Consider the following 15,069-nt stretch of genomic DNA (forward strand, 5'->3'; position numbering starts at 1 on the left):
CATTGGAGTTTCTTACAACTTTTTTTCTTAAAAAGTCTTTACATGGCAAAATAATGAACACCATTTTTTGGCTTCCAAAATTTAACTTGACATTTGAGCCATTTCCAGTAACTAGAACCATTTCTCTCAATCAGTACCAAAATCAAGTAAAAATGGATCAAAGACCTGGGTATAAAAACAGAAGCACAGAAACTGCTGGAAGATAAAAATAGGAAAAACATTGCCTTGGGACGATTTAGCTGGTGTATCTACCTCCTCTGTTGGGTCTCTGGAGAATCCTTGAACAGACATGAGCTACATTTAAGTGTGGAGTATACACATTTGGTACTTAGGTCGCAGTTGATATTACCACAAGTCATTAGACAAGGCCTTAAAAGCAGCCAGAGTGCCAGAAGCATAAAATATGAGGATATTTTATGAGCTATAAAATATGATGGCTCCGTGGGAGCTTGGATATCATTGAATCCAACTTCTCATTTTCCAAGAGAGGAAACAGGATCTATGAGATAAGGGTGCTCAAAGTCACTCAATCGACTAAGATTCTCCTAGAAACTAAAACTGAGGCATTCTAACTCCCCACTGACATCTACTTGTCATGAACACATTCTGAGAGTCACACTAAAATATTATGACTATTAAATTGCTGTGGTTTCAGCAACAATCAAGAAAATGCTATAATAGTTATATTTGTTTTTGAATCAAGTATATATACCTAGTTCAAGTTTGAGGTACTATCACAAACTAAGTTTTATACTATTTGAAACGTAATTTACAACTTAAATTAGAAACAGCTTTTTATTGGAAAGAGTTAATAGAAAACATAGATGAAAAACCTGATATTTGTTGATACCTCAAAAACAGTCCACATATGTTAGAGTAGTACATTGAGCTATTTTTTGCATTTGGTTTCCTGCATATTTTCCACAACATTCTAGGGGACAGCAATAATTTAAATGGAATCAGCTGGGATTTTCTAAATATTTTAAGAAAACCACAATTATCTTTTGCCCTCTTTCTAACCAAGAGCCCTCACTGGATAATATTTATTTTTGCTAAGTTGAAGAAAAGATTCAAAACTATTATGATACTGAATTCAATTAATCCATTAGATTACAAAGTATTTTTTCCTCCAACATCTTTCTTCTTGGTCACAGGAGGTAACTGTTTCTGTGGTACAAGGCAACTGTGAAATTTTGTAAGTATCAGTTAAAATGGCAACCATAGTTTCTTTCTCAATACTGTGACACTTTCCTGATAAAAGAGGCTCCTTTTCCACCAGGAGAACATCCTGTGGCATTCCCCATATCCATCTTATAACTGCTGGTGCTACATCCATCTTCAAACAATAGTTCTTTATTCAGAAACACTGAAAGTGTCATTGCTCGCAGAAATTCTTCTATTCTCAGAAATCACAGATAGAATCAGACATTTTCTTTTTATTCTTCAGTATTTCTTTCTTGAGAAATCATGAGAACATTACACAAAAAGAGGAACCGCTCTCCCCACAGATAATCCCACAGGCAGTATTGTCTGAATTTAATCACGACTTTATTGTTAGGTAGTTATGTCTGTAGAGAAGAGGACTGAGGAAGTAAGCCCTAAACTATTTGATGCTGGTTCCTCCAAACACTGTGTTTTTATGGTGCTTCATGTTTATCAAACTGCTTTCCTCTGGATATATTTGTACCACTGGACAAATGGCATGGTGCCAGAATTCTAAGACGGCCCCAAGATTCCGGCCTGAGGTCTGATGCCTTGAAGTCTCCCTTGCCTTGATTCTTTGCAGGTAATACGGGTATGATAAAATAGTTTGTCCTATTATCAAAGTTAAGTTCTATGAAAGACTCCATCTTAGCAGGCTTGAGAGTTTTCCTGCTGCCTGGAAAGAAACAAATGTCTACACTGGGAAAAGACCTCCAGAAAGTTACATAGTAATGGCATTCCTAAGAGCTGAGAACAATTCCCTGTGCACATTCAGCAAGAAAAATAGAAATCTTGGTCAGACATCTGCAAGGCAACAACTTCTAGCAGTAATTTCAATGAACTTAGAAATGTCAGTTCTCCTTCCGTAGTACTGTAATGCTCAACACTGATGATTATTTTTGATAGGTTTTTTCCTCTGTTAGTTAATAAGATGGATAATTGAAAGCAAAATTAAAGTGCTCCTTTAAAGTGCTCAATATAAAGTTTATTAATTCCACACCAGTTCTTTAGTATAAATATTTCTCAAGGTAAAATTAAATGTTAAATTGAAAATATTCCAAGAAAAACTTGACTCAGATGCTAATCTTCATCACTAAAGGTACAATATTCTGAGTAGTCAAGCTCAGGAAATGTGATAGGTAATTCAACCCACTTTTTGTATTGCTTCTTTTGTGAATTATCTTTGAAAACCACTACAAAATTCTTTATTTTGAGACAAGGAAAATCTAAGCCTTTGTGCACCATCATTATTCCCCAAGCCTGGAAAACAAAACAGAGAGTGACAGTAAAGTTAAATGTGCATTCAATCAAATACTCCCGGTAATCAAATAAAACTGAGCCTGTTACATTTACTCACTTGGCCACATTTGCAGATAATCTCTCCATTTGTTTGATAGTCAGCGAACTTACTTTGCAGTGCTTTGTTTTCTCTTGTAACATAGAGTCGCCTAAAATGATAAGGAAGAATCATCAGTAGGAATCGGCAAAATATCGATGTGCAGCCAGTGGCTCTGTGTTGGACCTGAGGCTCTTGCATACGCTTAGCATTTCACACCTCATTTCTTCTCCCTCCGCTTCCCAGGTCATTGTGGAAACTGAAGTTGATATCCTCTTTCTACTCAACTGTCAAGTGCCTTGTCTTTTGTGAGTTCTTCAGTTACGTTAGTTATTCTGAATTGATTTTTGTTGTTCAAAATTTTGAGAACAAACAAAAACATCCATAAATTCTGTGGATCAATATGTGCTTGAGTCTTAAATCTCTCCCTTCCAGCCCAGAACACATTATTTTAAAAACAAACTTAATATACAAATAAAGAATTAAAGTAGTTAAAAAAAGAGAGAGAAAAAAGGTTATGTTTTTTGCACTACTAGTCTGGTTTTTAATCTTACACATGGTAATTCACTTTATAAGTTCCTATGCAATAAATCAATGATATTAATCCTGGCATAATAAAAGAGGGATGGAAGGAAGGGGAAAAAAGAATCAAAATATGTTATGTACATGTACCAATTTACTATAATGGATAAAGTCATGTACTATAAACATGACTAATAAAAGTTTAAAAATTAGGAACTAAATTAAGTAAATAGAAAAACATTTGAAATGGGCATATAATTAGAGGGTGTAAAAAGAAGTTCTAAACAAAACTCTCACTTTCACAATTTGTGAAGAATATGGCAGTTCATTGCTAGTTGGAAAATATTCAAAGGGTCTTTGTGGACTCACTTGAATTCTTTTGTCATATTGACATGATGCATCCTCTCAATTACATGAATATCTTCCCCTGAGCAGGCTAGTATTTGACAGTTTTTACAGAGAAAAGTTATGGATGATGGGTTGTTCTTGAAATGCTTTACATTATTTCTCTTTGTTTTCATTTTATTTTCCATTATGTTTTGCATCTGGAATACCAAAATCTGCGTAGAGAAGAAATATTTAATTTTTTTATTTCATTATTCTGTTGAAATAGAGCTTCTGGAAATATTTGCAAATATCTTAAATAGTTAGAAAACTATACACTTAGCTAGTGGTCCAAGACATAAAAATAATGAGATTATGATTCCAGAGAAGTTCTTTGGTAATTATAATAAGTCCAAATAAAATGTAAAAATGTGTAAGAGCTGTTGGGTTAATGGCAGAGAAAATGCTTAAGATTCTCATCTTGCCCCTAGAAGTCTGACTTGATTTTAAAAAGTTTTGTTATCTAAGGTCTGCATATGACATGGAAAGTAAGTTTCACCTTATGTGCCAACTCCTACCATTTATTAGTAGCCAAATGAATACTGCATTTTACAAGGTTCACAAATCAGAAGAATGGAGTCATTTTCCTAGCAGCTGTCACTTCATAATAGTTTTTACCAGTTTTTGAGTGGTGTGGAGTGGCATGTGCCCTAAATCATTGTCATTCCTCTTACGCTCATGTAACTACTGCAGTCTCAGGACACAAAATCTCTTAGCCAAAGGAAAACTATAAAGGTATTTTATTTTGGGATACCTGAAAGGACTAGGTCTACTGTGATTTGAATATGGTTTGTTCCCCCAAATTTGATCAGATGTACAGTTCCCAAAGTTTTATGTAAATAGTGTTGTGTGTGAAGCTTAATGTGGCCATAATCATGAGCCAAAATAAACCTACTTTCTTTAAAAGTAACCTACCTCAGGGATATCATTATAGTAATAAAATACTGGTCAATGCATTATTTTATCCTAAAAATTGTCTGGGGCAATTTGACTCATAAACTCCAGAGATTTTCCTGGAGTTTACCTGAAAGAACTAATCTTGAAATATCAGCCTTAATAAATACCTACTTGATTCATTCTCTTAGGACATTACATGTGAGGCAGCAAATTCTGAGTGGAGTTATTTGATGAAAAAAGTTTGATTCTCCAAAATATTTGGTTTGCTTTATATTTAAAGGGGTTTTAAAATATAAATTTGAATAGAAACCTGGCCAGGAAACCTTGGAATTAGTTAAAGCTTTGCCACCAATTTGAAAGCAGCCCTTTCCTGAGACTCTATTTACGGTAGAGCCAATTCCAATGTTAAGAAACTAACATTCACACCCATATGCAAGGGTGTGAATTTTCGTCTAAATGGATTGTTTGCTATTATAGTAGTTACAGTCTTTAATTCAGTCATATGAAGGATTGCCTGAAATATTGCAGAATACATTCTTTCAGTATTCCTTCACACAATTCAAATAACCCTGTGAGTAAATTGAGGTGCAGCTAGAGGACATATTAAAATCATTCAGATGTAACCTCAATGTACTTCCCTAAGAGGCCTTCCTCAACCATCCAATCTAAAATAGCCATTGGTAACTTATTTTATATCATTATTTCCCAATTCTTTAGCACTTATCTTTATATGATTATATGTTGCTATTTAAATTATTTATTTGTTTCTCTTCTCCAAACCTCCCAAAGGACACATCTGTCTTTTTTGTGTTATTTCTGTGTTCTCTGAATCTAGAGCATTCCCTGGCACACAATAGGCATTTTATAAATATTTCTGGAATAAGAACAAATGTGCTTGTATGACAGAAAAGACTAAACTAACATTACAGAATTAGGTTAAATGGTTAAGCTGAGCTAGTCTTTTTGAATCAAGGAAATTTCAAATTTACCGAAGTTAATGGTTTATTTCCCTGGAAAACGCAAAGACTTCCTGACAATTTCCTGCCCACTTAAGATCTTAATTCTTTGTATGTGACTATGGACTAAACACAACTCATCAAACTGCAACTTATCTTTCAGTATAATTTCTGACTGGAGAAATAGCCAGAGACATTTCAAAGATAACAACATTGCAATAATTTTAAAATGAAAAGTAAGTTACAAGGTGGCCCAAAACAATACCTTCTGAGCATACTCCTCTGGGTTCATATTCTGAACATGATGGATAGCTTTATACATCATCTTCTCTCGAAAATCGTTAACTGTCTCACGTTCAACAACTCCCGAACCACTGTGGGCAACCAGGACATAAGTGCTCTCTTCAGCTCTGGCTCTACCTCGGGCCTGAGAATACAAAGCATTTCAACCTCATGAAAGGCTATGCCTTGCTAACTTTCCTGTGTCAGGCCTGAAATGATATTCCTTGCTCAATTTTAAAAAGTGAACTTAAATACAGAGAATACGTTCTACAGCAGTGATGGTCAGGCTTCCACCCCAACATTCAAAGGCCTCAATTACATAATGCTACACTGTCTGGCCCTCTTGTCCCCAGAGAAATCCTGTCAAACCATGGGAACCATAGCAGTTGTTTGGACTGGACGCCCTGCCACCCAGGAGGAATGAAGGAAGAGAATGGGCATCCTTGATCCTTGCTTCCAGGCTGGTGAGAATGTAAATCTGTTCCTGGCATCCCGCATTAGATTTTGAATTCCTCTTCCCATGGAACTATGCTCACTTCGAAGACAAACTTTTACAGACCTCCTTAGAAAATGTTGTTTCAAGTACATTTTGAATACTATAGGCTTTTTTGGCCTGGCTCAGGAGCTGAACTATCAGCTGTAATATCCTCAAGGAAAAATGCATTCCCAATGACAAATCCCTCTGATTTGCAAATCAATTCTTTAAATACTTCTTAATGTGATAGCTACTTGGTTATCTCAGCCCTCTTTGATAGGCCTTCCAGTTAAGGATGCAGTTTTAATGACTAACAAGAATCTTTTAGTTAATCTGGACTCTTATGGAAGAATGTTAGGACTCTTAATTAGCATAAGTCCTATACATACTCATCAAATGTAACTGTAGTACTATCAATAGAGGCAGATAAGACATAAGGCAAAATTTGAATGAAAACTTGGATATCTTGCTTTCTTATTTGTTTACTCCACTTGTAAGTCTGCCCTACTTAAGATTTCATCATGAAAGATTTTGAACATGTAGAAAAGTTGAAAAAATAAATGAAAGAAATACAGAAATAGTAGGGCTCCCTAAGGAGGTTACTTTGTGAGACATCTGTGGACAGTGTAGTTAAGATTCCTGGTCCCTCTAGGGAGTCACAAATATCTTTGGAATTAAGGAACTCTTCCGACTTTTACGAATAGGGCTACTGGCCTGGTTCAGAAAAATCTCAGGACACAGAAATAAGAGAAGACTTGTTTAAAAACATGCATAAATGAATTTCATTTGCATTAAATAACAGGAATATAAGTGGCAATACTTTACACTTCTTTAAAATTGTGTTTTTAAGTTGAGTATGCCTATAACTTGAGGCATATGCCTGTGACTCCGGCACTCTGAGAGGCCAAGGCAGGCAGACATCAAGTTCAAGGCCAGCCTGGGCAACTTAGTGAGATGCTGCCTTGAAATAAAAAATTAAAAGGCGTGTGGGTGTAGCTGATGTAGTTGGTTGAGGAAGCTCCAGATTCAATCCCCAGCATTATCAAAGATTAAAAAAATAAGATATTTTGTGCTATTTTACTAAGACCAAGTAATTAACATAGGCACACAAAAGTAAAACTTAATATATTAAAAAGAAAGATCTTAAAGTACCTGAACCATTGCTATTTCATTAGTGACAAGACTGTAACGGATAATAATATTACATTCCTTGATATCCAGACCTTCTTCTGCCACTGTGGTAGCGATAAGCAGATTTATTTTTCCAGTGCGAAATTTACTAATGACTTCTTTTTGTTCATTCTGTGGAAACATTTTATTAAATCAAATTTTGTGATGCTAAACACACGCAAAGCTTCTAATTAGAAGAAATAGTAAATTACAACTGGTCAGTGTAAATCAGGAGATTAGATCATACATGGATTTGTTGCCATCTGTTTTTTGGCATTGAACAAAGACACGATGGTGAGACAACATTTGATTTACAATCTGGGATTACTACACAATAATAAAAATATTTCCATCCTCCAGTCTGGAGGTGGAAAGAGCATCATTTATGCCAAGGAAATAACTGATGGTGGTTTGGGAGGATGAAAAGATGAGATGCTGTTGGCTGAGAAAGGTACAGTAATAAAATGTTAAAATTGGCTACTCTGTTTAGTAATTTAACTTCTGAATCTTTAATATTCTGAGAATATGATGCAGTGACACTTTTATAGGCTGTGAAGTTTTGAGTTACAGAGAAAATTATACTGCTTGCTGCATTCAGTTACTTTAATTTAAGGATCATTCAGACAAAAAAACTGTGACGTACTTCTGAAGGACCACATTGGCCGGAGAACTACAAGGGTAGAGAGCTATCTCATGCCTTATACCTTATTAATTGATCAAGATAAATATATGACCTATTCAAAGGGATAATATAAATAAAATGGAAGAATAGATTGCTAAATACACAATTATAACATGTATTTTTAAATGAAATAAAGTTTGAAAGTTGACATAAATATATTGAAATACGCCCTCTTGGCCTTGTATAGAATGAATAGGTGAGCTAAATCAAACTCTTTTGTATCTATACATTAAGTGGAACAAACTTCCTGCACCAACTGTGTGTTCTCCCTTCTTTCCCTTCTCTTTCTTCTTAGTTACATCAAGAGTTTTTAATTTGACTCCTAACTACTGAAGAACCCCGTAAAGACTCCTCAAGAGTCTTTGATAATTTTTTCCTAAGCACTCACATCTACTGATAAAAACTTAACACATTCTTGGATATTAGCAGAGCATGTCTGGGCCTTAATTCAAAGGGACAACTGTAATAATGAAGTTTCAGACACGGTGTCAGATCTTGCAGTCTCATCAAGGAGACTCTTAACTCCCCACTTCTGTGTCATCTCCTCCAGTTTACAAAGTAAGGATGTAGGAAGCGAGGAAGAGAGTTCGTTCTGTATTTTGCCACGTAGTTCTCAGATGAGAAGCAAATAAAGACTAAGTTGTTTAAAAATTGGCTTTTCATTTGAACCTCACCTCTTTTTAAACAGGAGCTAAGGCTACTTACAATAAAATCTATAACACTAAAGCTAATAAATAGAAACTGAAAAATAGACTCAAAGTAGAAGAGTATAGATGTATTACTGTAAGGATTAACAAAGAGATTATGAGACTAAACCAGTTTTGCCTTCAAGTTTCTTGGAAGCAAGGATAAAAAGCGACAAATTAACCAAATTCAACCAATTCTCATCCACTAAGAGGAAACAAACTCATTACTCAAGGAAAACAGTGTTTCCTCTGGCCCTGCATGTTAGAGGGAATTCTAATATAAGTGCATGCAAGGGGTATATTCAGAGTTATAGTGAACAATTGCACAAACTTGTTTTTTTCTGAGCACAAATTAGATAGATTTACTTCTCTCCATAGTTCTGAATTAAATGATCATGACCGAAATGAAGTGTCCTGTTGTCTGGTAAGACTCAGGGTTACTATGACTTTAGCCTTCAGAAGAGCCCTGCAGTAAGACAATGACTTACCCATGTTTGTAATGTCTACAAGTGTCATTTTTGTCTCCCAAGGACTTTGTTTTAAACTATTCACACAATAAGTAGTAGAGTGGAATGAAAAATAAAATAAAATGAAAAAAATAATAAAAGACAGAAATCCTTCCCAAACCCCAAATCTGTAACACATCAAATATTTTAATTTTATGAGTTCTCTTATAGGTTTCATGCTATGCATAATTATAATTATGAAGCATATATTTTCATGAAATTTTGATTTTTGTCACGTGATTTCATATGGTAATCATTTCTCTACATTGTTTTTTAAGTGTCACTCATTTTTGCAAAAGAAACCCAACTTAGAAAGTTCCTCCAAGTATGTGAAAAAAATCTACTGACGATATTTAGAGTATCACATACCATAGACTAGGTTGCTGCTAACCTTTATTCCAAGAATAAGTGTTTTATTTTGTAAATATGGTTGTAGTTGATTGAGAGAACTGATGAACAACATTACAAATAATTTTACAAGAGTGAAGACAGCATAAGAAATGAAGCGCAAACAGACGTTTATACCTGTGTCATATGCTTGAACTCGCTGCTGTGCCCAGCTCCAATCAGATGGTGGGCTTTGATGCCTACGTCTGCAAACTTTTCATTTTCAGCAATCCACTGGGAAAGGGCATATGCACTTTGTCGAGTTTTTGTAAAAATTATTCCACGTGTTGGTTTCTCAGTCCTTGTAAATTGTTCCAATATGGTATTCCTCAATTTGCTCAGCTTTTCATTTTCATGCTCTGGGTTATCAGCCAGTTTTTTCAACATTTTTTTGTTTTCTTTAAGAAAGAATTACAATTGCTAATGTTAATTAGCTTGATTTAGCCATTCTACTCATGTATGTATATATATTTCAAAACATCATGTTTTATATCATAAGTATGCACAATTTTTATTTTCAAGTTAACAAACAAGTAATTTAAAAAGTTATATGTAAAAATTAGTGTAAATTAGTAAAATATGTGAATAATTCAACTGAAAGATTTTATGTAGCGATAAACTGAGTTATGACTTATCTGTAGTTGATTATGCATTAAATCTAAAAACCAGGCTGCTCTAATTAATAAATTAACTTTGATGACAAAATGATAATAAAATGATCGATATGATCATACAACTAGTAACCTGATCACATCAACTGGAAACAGCCACAATGTAAAGTAATTTCTTTCAAAATTAATTTAAAGCAGGCTTTTGGGAATGCTTATAGGAAGCATAAGTAGCTTCATGTTAAACAGTTAAATGCATAAGACCACCCAACAGATTACCTTTGATCTTACCAAAAAATAAAGTCATGAGAAATCTATCTGTTTTATCTTCTTTCACCAGTCTCTTCGTATTGTCCTTATCTTTATCACCATCACAGCCATCATCATCACTGTCATCTTCCTGAACTGCAAACTTCTTTGCAGCCTCATCATGATAGAAAGTTTCAAGGTGATTGTATGCATCAATCATTCGGATTGTGTCATTGATTTGTAGGGCCTCATTATACTTCCTCAAATGTTCTGCACAGACACGGATTTTTCGATCTCCTTCTCTAGAAGCTAAGGAAGAATACAATATGTAAGTGAAATAGTGAGTGCACAAAACCTACATTGCGGGCAATATGTTATGACTCCAAAACTGGGTTCACTCTGGTTTTCAAATAATTAAGTTAAGGCTCAAAGTGCACCATGAATTCTAAGAGGGCTCAGGTTTTCTGACTCCTAGATTTGTCGTTTGAGCAATGTATCAGCAAAACCACACACTGGTTTCTGGATTCGTGGAGGAATGACATGCCAAACGTGTTAGTGGAGTGTGCCTTTGGAGATGGAGCTGTTAATATTTAGCAAAGATTTTAAACATTAGCTAAAAATCAATAAATGAAAGAGAAAACTGGCTGATTTGGGATGTCTTTCTTTAGATAAAGAATTAGAACAAAACACAGAAATTCTATTTGATATTCTATTTGCTTTCAGTTTGGTTGTGACTGTGTGATAGAATCACTGAAAATCTTGGTATAGAAATGGGATACACTGTTTGATCCAAAACTAAATTACCTTTTTTTTCCATTTGAATGGTCCATTGCTCATAATTTTGAGTTCCAAAATCTGACATCGAACTCACTTGGCAGTAAGCTTGAATGCTTGACATTATTTCTAGTAGTTTGTCTTTAAATGGATCCTAAAAATAAATTATACACATATTCTTATCTATCTATATTGTTAATGAATACCATTTTGCTAAAATAATTTACATGCTAATAATTTAGCTAAACATTTGTTTAGCTAAAGTAACAGGACAGCCTCTAATCACTTCTTTACACATAACATTTACTTCAGTCAGCTTCTTTTTTGACTCTCTAAGCCACACCCAACTAACATATACTGATAGAGACCACTTTGAAGCAGTTCTGAGCAGGATTAATAAACCAACTGGCTTTCTATGTTTACTTGTGAGTGTGTCCCAGCCTAAACTCCTTGTCTGGAGATGGACAGCAGATTCATAGTAAGTGAACTTCTATGAATCACTGGTCTCAGCTGAGGCCTATATCTGTGATGCTGTGACCCCCTCAAAGGACAAGATAAGGCCACAGCTGGGGATATCTGGCTCCAATCTCAGTTAGCTAAATAGAGACTATAATTTTAAGCTCCACTACTGCAGTAAATGTCAACCTGGAGATAAGCTTGTTCTCCTAAGTAGCATAATTTACTATTTGAAGAAGTCTTTGAACTGACTCCCAACATCTTGCTCAGTTTCCTCGGTATCCACTCATTTTGTTTGAAATCCAAATAAACATGACCTGCCCAGAGAAGTTCTTCGTCTCAGCCCCCAGTGAATCTTGAATTCTACTAGATTTTGATCCTCCTGGAGCCCTAAAATTAGACCTATTTATTTGTTTATTTAAACCTTCGATGTCCACCACTTCGGGACATTGCGGGTCTGAACAGTCTACAATAACGAATTTCTGCTAGCATTTCCAATTTAAAGATTTTACAAAAGTAAATGAATATTATAAGCCTAAATGTGAAACATAACTTTAAAAGACCTTGTGAGTTAATGTCACAGTTTAATTACAATGTCTACAATCTGTTAAAAAAAAAACATTCCTCTTTGAAGAACTGATTTCAGTATTATTTGTACCAAAATAAAAGGTTAAGATAGTTTGAAAAAGCCACATAAGCAAGGGTATATATGATTAGATTTATATAACATTCCAAATCAGTCAAAACCCATCGATAGTTAGAAATCAGGATGTTGGTTCTTTTTGCGAAAGAGTGATTGGAAGGAGAAATGAGGGAATTATTTTAAGCAAAAAAGATGGCAAATACTTTTTAAAAATATCCTGAGAAAGAATTTTCATGACTCAAAGCAGAAACATGCAGTTAAAATTATCAACTAAAACTAGTTGAATAATAAAAGACGGAAAGTGAATAAAGTATATTCAATTGTACCAGTACAATTCTCATAGTACTGTTTATCAAAATTAAAAAAATAATCTTTGAAAGTCGGTTACTAGTACTGTTTTAATACATATGATATTTCTAAGCAAAGTATTATCTACCGCATCTTTTTGAAGCCATGACTTTGTGTTTGCTCAGCAGGCATTTACACTACTGAGCTATATACCCAATCCTATGAAATACATTTTAAATGATATTAAAGTTATTAGTGATTTCAGTTAGCTATAATTTATCATGCTTTTTCAGTTTTACAGAAGAAATTAGTGATATAACGTGCTGTCCATAATGTCCAAATTGTTTCTCAGTTGATTGTTATAATCAGTAGAATATTTATCAGAAAGCACCATTAAAGTTTCATTTCTTTATAAAGGCAGTACTTTCCCCAAGAGGTAAATATGCAAATATGCAAATGAGGTATGATTTCCATTAAAATTGTCAACTATTATCTGGTAATAACAAAGTAACTCTGTTGGATGTCAGAAGATCAATGCCAGAATACATTAAGAAAGCAAAATTGAGGATAAAACCAACTGTCATAAATCCTCCAGATTATTTATACAACCTTTCCTTAACTAACCCTTCCAATGTTCCTATGTAAGAATTACTACCGAGCTACTATTTATACAAACCAGAAAATTAAAAGATAGATGGAGGAGTAAACAATATTGCTTTGCTACCCAATATTAATTTGAAAAGTACTGTAACTTGTTTTCAAAACTTGTTAAATACTATTATTTAAGCGGACAATACAAATTAGCCTTGCTATTCTTCAACTAAATGTGGTGTTACCAAGCATATAGGCTGAAAATATTAATACATACTTCTCTAGTGTCATCTGCAATCACAAACTTCTTACATGGCTCCTTTATTTGGTCTTTGAGTTGATTATAATAGTCTTTCACTGTTTTAATGGTAGATGCATCAAGATTGGCACAAATCTGGAAAATAGACATATTTAAATATTGAAATACCACTAAACAAAAAAAAATACTACTTCCTTATAATTGATTCAGCGTATATTTTTTTGTGAAAGAAGTTTGTAATGTTATTTGCTAAATATTTTAGTATTGCTTTACTGTGGATATCATTAACCAATATTTATCCTGATAGAATAAAAAGAACTTCTAAATCCAGTTAGTGGGAAGTTCTAGAAAAGAAGTATTTTTCTTTTCATCCCTTAATTTCCATTTTGCAGCTGAAAATTAGATATAAAAGAGTACAGCAATGTATAGAAATTGAGAAAATGGTAATGAGATAACTGTAGTACATAAGCATATTAAGGGTCAACTTGACATCTCTGGATCACATTATCAGCCTTTTCCACACATAAAGAAGACAGGACAAAGCTGGAAGCTGATTTAGCATTTGCAGATTGTAGATTACAGCTAATCCCTAATCCCAGTAATATATTACATTTTGGAGCCAATGACTATGCCTCTTGAATTTCTTTTTCTGCTAATGATTTTTACTAAATTCAACTTAGAGGAACTTAAAAATTCAAATGTGCCACATACTTTTGAATTACAATGATTCATTTAATACTTGAGACCAACAGAAGCACATGTTAATGAATTTTTACCCCTGTACTGGGGACTGAATTGAGGGTTTTCACACTGGGCTACATCTCCAGTCCTTCCCTTTATGTTTTCTTTTTCTTTCTTTCTTTCTTTCTTTCTTTCTTTCTTTCTTTCTTTCTTTCTTTCTTTCTTTCTTTCTTTCTTTCTTTCTTTCTTTTTTTCTTTCTTTCTTTCTTTCTTTTTCTTTCTCTCTCTCTCTCTCTCTCTCTCTCTCTCTCTCTCTCTCTCTCTCTCTCTCTCTCTTTCTTTCTTTCTTTCCCTTGAGACAGTTCTCTCTGAGTCTCTGAGTTGCCTAAACTGGGTTACATTTGTGATCATCCTGCCTCAGTCTCTCAGAGTGCTGGAAATACAGGTGTGTGCCACCATAGCCGATTAATGACTTACTTTTAAAATGTGTTCTTCAGCCTTGGCTTGCTTCGTGGCGCCTCCAACACCAGGTGAAGCTGTTAGACCTAATATCTGAGGCAGGGGAACCACTGATTTGTTTTCTTTCTGAAGTGCCTTATTTTTCAACTTCTGTTTCAGATAACGCCTCATGATGTTGTTATAGACATCTTCTTTGTTGGTGTGATGACATTCATCAATGATAATGAGGGAAAAATCTTAAAAGAGAAATTGAGTAGTTTATTTTCCCATGCACCAAGCTACAATGACAGAAATGTCGTAACCTATGAATTGCACAGCTGTGAAGTTTTCATGGCCAAGCTTCTCACACAATCTCCTTTGGTCTGTAGAAAGAAGTTTCACTATATAAAGCACCCACACAAAACAAGTCCATGTATACCAACCATGATAATGGTTAGATGTTATCCCTCTTTAATAAATGATAGCAAGAAAGTGCACAGGCCTAAAAATATACTAAGGAATGAAATTCACACTCTGCTTTATTGTAAAAAGCACCCAGGATTATACTTTTATTCTTTAGTAAAATATTTGATTTG

The 15,069-nt window shown here is 34.3% G+C and overlaps 1 protein-coding gene across 2 annotated transcripts in view; it reads right to left on the reverse strand.

The window, feature by feature from the left end:
• Positions 1–776: 776 nt before the first annotated feature.
• The window catches only part of Ifih1 (interferon induced with helicase C domain 1), a 55,088-nt gene continuing 40,795 nt past the window's right edge, over positions 777–15,069 (reverse strand). Inside the window, exons 7-16 of one of the 2 annotated variants that reach the window (XM_063259167.1) lie at positions 14,513–14,730; positions 13,373–13,489; positions 11,148–11,271; positions 10,386–10,652; positions 9,625–9,884; positions 7,208–7,357; positions 5,564–5,725; positions 3,431–3,621; positions 2,561–2,651; positions 777–2,463 (exon numbers count right to left, since the gene is read on the reverse strand). In XM_063259167.1, coding sequence (XP_063115237.1) covers positions 2,284–2,463; positions 2,561–2,651; positions 3,431–3,621; positions 5,564–5,725; positions 7,208–7,357; positions 9,625–9,884; positions 10,386–10,652; positions 11,148–11,271; positions 13,373–13,489; positions 14,513–14,730 — 1,760 coding nt within the window. In that variant the 3' untranslated portion in view covers positions 777–2,283. The remainder of the gene's footprint in view (positions 2,464–2,560; positions 2,652–3,430; positions 3,622–5,563; positions 5,726–7,207; positions 7,358–9,624; positions 9,885–10,385; positions 10,653–11,147; positions 11,272–13,372; positions 13,490–14,512; positions 14,731–15,069) is intronic. The other variant, XM_063259168.1, reaches the window with a different exon arrangement.

The sequence above is a fragment of the Cavia porcellus genome, unplaced genomic scaffold, assembly GCF_034190915.1.
Source record: "Cavia porcellus strain 051 isolate PalLab524CR breed Dunkin Hartley unplaced genomic scaffold, mCavPor4.1 scaffold_12, whole genome shotgun sequence".
In the NCBI taxonomy this organism is placed as follows: domain Eukaryota; kingdom Metazoa; phylum Chordata; class Mammalia; order Rodentia; family Caviidae; genus Cavia; species Cavia porcellus.